The 7,541-nt window shown below is 49.6% G+C and overlaps 1 protein-coding gene across 13 annotated transcripts in view; it reads left to right on the top strand.

Annotated features, from left to right (window-relative positions):
• Positions 1 to 7,541, top strand: part of lpp (LIM domain containing preferred translocation partner in lipoma) — a 123,768-nt gene that overhangs the window by 90,508 nt on the left and 25,719 nt on the right. For 12 of the 13 annotated variants that reach the window (XM_035524541.2, XM_035524539.2, XM_035524546.2 and 9 more), the window contains one exon: positions 3,704 to 3,803. In XM_035524541.2, coding sequence (XP_035380434.1) covers positions 3,704 to 3,803 — 100 coding nt within the window. Of the gene's footprint in view, positions 1 to 3,703; positions 3,804 to 6,713 lie in introns of all 13 variants that reach the window. The other variant, XM_027007729.3, reaches the window with a different exon arrangement.

Consider the following 7,541-nt stretch of genomic DNA (forward strand, 5'->3'; position numbering starts at 1 on the left):
CTGTCGCTCATCAGAAATGGGTGTGTGTGCTTCCCACGGTCCTTAGTCATCACCCCTCACTTCGGTGGATGCGACTATTTGCACTGGGTTTGTTTGTTTGCTTGCTCTTTTTTTTTCTCTTCACTGCCATTTTAATTAGAGCTGAAACAACTTGACCCATTTTATTTGCAGTAATTCATCTCCGTTCTCTGTGTGCCTGCGATCTTCACAAGGCAGGCTTGAGCTTCTCTGGGTGCCTGGGTCTCGCGCCGGAGCTCACAGACACCTGGGATGGTGAGCAGCTTCTCTCTCTCTCTCTCGGCTTCCATGTCTCTCATTCACCTGTGTGCTTGGTCACGTGCCACGTGTCCTGCACAGACTAAGCGCTGTGAGGGGAGTTCGACTGAAGGCAGCGCGGAGTGTTTGTCACCTCTCACGCCTACGATTGGTGATCTCTGAAGTGCTTGAGTCAAAGGGTCCTCCTCCTCGGCCTGGCTGAAGTGTCTCTTAGGCTGAAGGGTTGCACAACCATGGGGAGCTCGTTGAGGAAGTGAGGAGGTAGTTTGGTGCAGTGAAACCCATGCTGCTATTGTGTGCAAACACACTGGGAGAGGGAACATCTGCAGAAGAAACCAAACCTGGAAAACCAACAGCATCAAACAGGAAACGTTCAGCTCTTTTATCCTGCAGAAGCCACCTGGCCTCTATTCTCCCTCTGACACACACACACACACACACACACACACACACACACACACACACACACACACACACATCACATGACTTTACATTTTTTTCTTTTTGTGTTCCTTCTTCTTAACCTCTGACATTGTTTTATTAAAAGTGTCCTTTAAACTGCTGTAATTGTCTACTTATCATTTTAATAACTGCAACAAAATGTCTTAATCCTGCGTGGACCCACACAAATGTCTTAATCCTGCGTGGACCCACACAAATGTCTTAATCCTGCGTGAACCCACACAAGTGTCTTAATCCTGTGCAGACCAAATGTATCTTAAGGGGGTGCGGTGTCCAATTCTGTTTCTCTTATTACTATTTTTATTGAGTCATTTAATTCTCCTGAGCTTTCACTATTTTCTCTCTCTTTCTCTCTCTCTCTCCCATTCTTTTGTTGCTCATTGAGAAAGGGAAATGATAGAAGCAAACACCTACATGAAAAGAACACCATAGTGGAAATCAGTTTTGCCTTTGTAGAATGAACTAGAACTGCACTGCCAGTCAACAAATCTGTGGAAACTCTGTCCATCATACTGAACTCTTGCTCCATGGGCAGAGATATAGAGAGATGGACTGAGGGGCAGTGATGTTAAAATGCAGATGACTCCAGGTCCCATAGCATCTGGCAGCATACTGATACCCAGCAGGAGAGATGTGTTGGTGCTGCTCAACCAGCCAGCCAATCATGCGCCAACCAGTTGACTAGCCAGCCAATCATGAGCTAACCAGTTAACCAGCCAGCTAGTCATGCGCCAACCAGTTGACTAGCCAGCCAATCATGAGCCAACCAGTTAACCGGCCAGCCAATCATGAGCTAAGCAGTTAACCAGCCATTCAGCAAGTCATGATCTAACCAGCCAGACAATCTTGGGGCAGTTAACCATCCATCCAGCCAGACAGGCCCTTGGCCAGATGAGCAAACAAGCTAAATTCTACTGGTGGATATTTATACTACAGACACATGTCCCGTAGTACTGTGAAGTCAGTTATATAGCTGAGCCCTTTCTCTTCAAAATGCTGTTCTGTTCCACTATACTGATGTGAGGAGGGGCGTGATCGGTCAAGCCCAAAAACACCTTTGCTTCCGTCTTCATGAAAATGAGCAGAAATTGTATTTGATTTTTTGCCTATGCTGTAAACAACAACAACTACAACTACTACTACCTTCTTGTTGTTATTGTTGCACTTTGTATATTAACTCCCCTCCAGTATGAGGTGGGAACGGGGGCTCCTGCAGGGGCCATGGCGTTCCCGTGATGGGGCACACAGGGGGAAGGCTGGGTAGGAGCGTCGTCATTCGGAGGAGCGCCTTGTCTTGGTTCCAGATCGAGGGTGTTAAGAGGAGTGATGGAGTGATGGAACCAGAGCTCACCCTGTTCTTTCTTTCTAGCACTTTTATTTCATAACTAGTTTGAAACGAGCTCAATACAGCTTCTGTGGATGATACGTTTCAGGGGAAAGAGTGGTTAAATATTAATTCTTCTTTTTTTTTTTATTCATTTATTCCGGTTTTTATTTTTCCAACAGAACTCCCACACACACACACACACACACACACACACACACACACACACACACAACTCAAGAAACGTCTAAATCGTTTGACAGTTGCCAAAGTTCTTTGCGGCTAATGTTTGCTTTGCTTCTGAGCGCCAGTGTGGGAGGACCCAGAACGGCGACGCTCCGGGAGCCCCGAGCTGCAGCAGGGCTGGGCCTCACCGGCCCCCGGGTGTCTGGTGCATGACTCCGTGATAACGCTCTCGCACAGAAGCTCATATGTGAAACAGCAGGAAGCTGATTTGCCTGTGAGGGAGACAGTTCCTCTGTCAAAGAGGCACATCATGATCAGAAAAACAGAGGCCTGGCCTGGCCACACCGCTCCCGAGTCCGTAAAGAGCTGAAAAAAATGGAAGGGGACGGACAGATGTGTGACATGGCTCCACTCCGACGGTTGGAGAGAGTTGGATGAAAGTGTGTAATCTGTTTCCTTAAATGGTCGTCTTATCTCTAGTCATCAATCGTGTCCTGTTATGACATCCTGTCCAAAGACAGGATGCTAGGTGCTGCCAGACCACTGGTTTCATGAAGGGTGCATTCCTCAGCTTTATGTGAATTTTGGGTGCGCGTGTGTGGGCGTGTGTGTGTGTGTGTGTAGAGACTAAATTCAACGTGGATGTGTGTTTGTGTGGTCACCTGTGGGTCCAGACGCAGCAGGTTATGGTCACTTTCACATGCCGGTTTCAGATTTAAAAATACAAAAACAAGCAAACACTTTGACACTTTGTGTTTGTGGGCAAATGTGTGTGTGTGTGTGAATACGGGTGGGATCTTCCCCTTTTGCCAGGAATCCGCTCCTCAGTCCGTGCTCCTGACGTGGCATCAAAATGGCACTGGCACTTTTACACACAGACATGCGTTATGTCCGCGTACACATTCATGAAAACAAAGTATGTCACGTCGTCTGGGTAAACGGAAAATTTCTACAAGCGACGTAAACGGTCTTCGTGTGAACCAGAGGATGCATTCCCCTATTAACTACAAACGTGCAGGAAGTCTCCTGTCCTGCACAGATCGCGCTCCCTAGTATGGATGGCGTTATGAGAGTGACTCATCGCTCTTCAGTTCCTCCAGATCCTCTGCTGCTGTTGCAAACCTCTGGACTGTCCGGTCCGGTCGTTCGGTGTTGGTGGGGAATGCGGTGTGGGACCGCTTTATGTGAACGTGGAGCGACCCGGGGCTGCTGGGCTTCGCCACCAGGGCTGGTTCTGTGCTGACTGGTGTCAGGCCGGTGAGGTCCAAGCAGCACAGCACAGATCAGTTACACGTGCAACCAGAATTGGGTGCGTTTAGCCTGCCGCAGTGTGACGGCGCACAGCTATCAGTGGCAATCGTGTGTGGCCGTCTGGTGGGCGTCCTAACCCTGTCTGCTCTTGCTCGCGCGCATATGTGCTCTGGTATGTGAAAGTGTGTCTCTGCTGTGTTTCAGGGGCCGGGCCAGCCCACAGCTCGCCCCGACGAGGAACTGGACAGGCTGACCAGGAAGATGCTCTACGATATGAACAACCCCCCATCGGAGGAGTACTTCGGTTAGTCCCCCTCACTCGGGCCACACACCTCTGTAGAGGGAATGGGGCAGGAATGGCTGCCAGTTTGAGGGAGGGGTAGACGCGTTCACACAGGGAACACACACGTGTAAGCGGATCAGGGGAAAAAAAAAAACAAACCCTCCGAGCTCAGAATGAGGCAAGAAGTCATACTCCGCATTTGTCGTGTGCGTGTGTGTGAGAGAGAGAGAGAGAGAGAGAGAGAGAGAGAGAGAAAAAGAAGAAGTATGCACTATATGTTCTATGGCACAAATCTGCTGACATGTCTGTAATGACTCATACAGCTGCTTAACATTCACTTGTATAAATACCCATCTTTGGAATCCTCCTCATTCTTTCTTGTTTGCGTACATATATATGTGTGTGCGTGCGTGCGTGCGCTGGGGAGACGTGGTCAGGAGTGTTATTGGCTTATTATTAGCTGTGTGAAATCAGGATGTGGCTGTGCCTTTGCTTGTCTGGTCTGGGACGCGGGCTGGCCTCGTTTGCATGGGGAGCCGGGAACAGGCTGCTTCTTCTCCATCTCACAAACAGGTGCATTTGTTGCTTTGCAGAAGTGAACACAACCCTGACAAATGTGGTGTGTGTGTGAATCACTTTCACTCTGTGTACAATTGCAGCTCCCGTTATAGTGCTTTCCATGACGTGACGAAAGGCTCACTGTGCCCCCCCCCAAAAAAAACCCGGTGTTTTGGGGGCTTGGGGAGTGAACCCAGCCCTGTACCTTCGATAGGTGCCGCGTGAGAAAGCGCGGGAGGGAGACTGGGTTGAATGATCGGATGGCGCTCGCGCTGACGGCGCTTTCAAGTGTGTCTTTGATTCTTGCTTGGTCGCGTGTCTCTCTCTTGCTCTCTCTCTCTCTCTCTTGCTCTCTTTCACTCTTTAACTCTTACTCACGTCGGCGCTTTTTTTTGGGGGGGGGGGGGTCCTTTTGAACGCTCTCGGCCCCCAGAGCCTCCATCTCCTCGTCTGAACCCAACCTCCGCATCCCCTCGGTGCGCCGCCAAGGCCCCGTCAACCCGTCTCTCAGCCGGAGTCGATGATGAAAGCACGCAGCTGTAACGCGTAACAGCCCCGCGGCCTCGCATGCTCGTGTGCCTCTGCGCTCTGGCCCCTTGCCTGCGGGGCTGTCCGGAAAGCTCCGTGCCTGCTTTGCGTTAGCAGGAAGGGGCGCGGTGGTTGGGGGAGGAGCCTGCCCCAAACGCAGGGAGCCCAAAACAGTCTGGGAACACCCGGGGCGGTCAGGGAGTGGGTCGGGCGTGCAACCGGGTGACAAAGTCTGAGAAGGAAAAAAAAAGCGCGAGATTTGAGAGCTTTCTGTCAGCGTTCCCTTTACTTTAGACCCACGCTCTTCCGGACCGCTCCTTCTCTCGATAATTCTTTCACTCCTGCTCTGTCACTTTTGTTTGTGTGGAAACGTCCCTCACCAGAGACGTGCGGAGCGGACTAAACGGAACGAGACGGCGGAAGGTTCTGCTCTGAAGTCCAGAACCCAGCAGGAACTCCAGCAGCAACTCGGCGTCGCAAACATGTGCAGCAGTGTCTCCGTGCACTCCACCATGTCACTGACTCCTATGCACAACTCACTTTACATATTCCAGTACTGTGTACTGGACTAAATAATTGCACTGTCCACTCATTTTGTATTTGTCCTGTATTTATTATTGTTTATTTAATGTTTATTTAGTGACATTTTTGCACTTGTGTAGCATGTTGTCTGTTGCACTGTTGGTTTTGTGTTGCACCATGGTCCTGGAGGAACATTGTCTCGTTTTTGTTGTGTACTTGTATATAGCTGAAATGACAATAAAACCTCTTTGAACTTGAACTTGGAACAGTGCAGGAGGAACAGTGGCACGAAGTCACACCTGAACCCAACGAGCCAACCACGCCAGATCCCTGGTGTAGTTCGCCCGTAGCATGCCGGCATGCGCCGTGATATCTGTCTAAATGTGGAGTCCGAGGAATACGTCGTCACACGTTTTCGATATCACGTTTTGCATCGAACCCTGACTGTCATCTCCCAAACATGGATACTCCTTCAGCGCCAACCGAACATGGGTGCATCCGCTCGTGTTGCAAGAGTCCTGTCCAGCTGTCCTCTGGGATGTCCTCTAGAAGACGGGCTCATCCCCCACAAAACATGGATCTATCTCTTCCTTCCCTTAGCTGTCCGTCTGCGTGCTGGAAATGGCCTCTCTTCCCCGATGTCCCCGAGATGTTCGGTCAGAGACGGTTCTTCACTGCAGTGCTGATCAAAGTTACCCCCCCCCCCCCCAAGAGAATAGGAAGCCGTATAATTGCAGTACATCGGGTTACATGTGTTCAGGGCTTGTCTTTTTAAAAGGGCTCGTTGGGGGTGCGACTGTTGAAGGGAAACCCCAAAGCTAATAATTAACCAGAAGGCCTTGACGTCTCTCAGCTGCACTTTGCCTCCTCTGTCCTCCTCTTGACGAACTTTTATTGGTGCTGCTAATAGCTTTGATGAGGTTCCCTTCAAGTGGAGGCGTCGATTTCTGCGGTTGAAGAAAGCTAAGTTCTCCTTGCACCTTCAGATGACTGAAAGGAAGACTGCAACTCTCTGGCCGTATGCTGACGGCAAATCATAACACATCATAACAATTACTCACGGAGCGCACACAGGTACGGCGTGGTTCCTCCCCTGTGGTGCTTGCTGTTTGCATAATACAGCTCTATAACTGCTGTAGTTCATGTGCCACTTGATCGTGAGAAGCATTTTTGGAGATTGACACTGCATGAAAAATGTTATATACATATGTGTGTGTGTGTGTGTGTGTGTGTGTATGTATGTGTATATATATATATATATATATATATAAAATATTGTGTGTGTGTGTGTGTGTGTGTGTGTGTCTGCGCGGTATCACTCAGGAGCAGTTCAGCTTGCCGTCGAAGGTGGAGTGCCTCGATTCCGAGGAAGAAGGAGCACCCAGGGAGCAACTCGGAACATGAGACACACATACACATGCCCTTGGTTCCCGTTTCCCGATTGGGCCAGGGTGTTGGAATCCTTAGAATCAGCTGGACAGCCAGACCTGCGAGGTTCTGCTTCCCTGCCATACTGGGCCAGGACACGAGGGACCGAGCGATGTAAATGGATCAGAAGACGTTTAGGGGGAGTCCCATGTGTCCCAAACAGAAGTCGGCATGTCCAGAAAGGAAGGAATCGTGCTCGTGTAATAATCAGTGTTCTGAGCATTGTCCCAGAAACGCGATCGAACATGTTTACATATTACGCGCTTACCCTCAGCTGCTTTGTTTTCATTTCGAGGTGTGACTTTCTGAATACGCAGAGAGCTTTCACCCCACCATCCACCCCACCATCTTTTAATGCACCTGCCAGCGAGGTGGTCCCTGGGAAAATATTTTCTCTGACGCCCTGAAGGTGGACCCCGTGGAGGACACATGCTGATCTGTCTTTGTGACCCTACACCTGCCTATGTACCCTCCTCCCCTTGAATGGCCTCATACAAAAATCAGAAGAAGAAAAACATTTTAAAATGTATTAAACATTATTTAAAAAAAAAACAAAACGCTTGATGCCGTGCGTTCAGATCACTGTTCTGTACATACATGTATTAATGCACTGGAGTGTCGAATATTAGGCGAGTATATTAGGCGACCTCCAGCTAGCAGAGGCACCTGTTCCTTAGTACCGTAATGGTGCCTATGGCCTGGGGAGCAGGAACCATTCTGACT

This window comes from Electrophorus electricus, chromosome 7 (assembly GCF_041902795.1).
Source record: "Electrophorus electricus isolate QZ-2024a chromosome 7, ASM4190279v1, whole genome shotgun sequence".
Classification (NCBI taxonomy): domain Eukaryota; kingdom Metazoa; phylum Chordata; class Actinopteri; order Gymnotiformes; family Gymnotidae; genus Electrophorus; species Electrophorus electricus.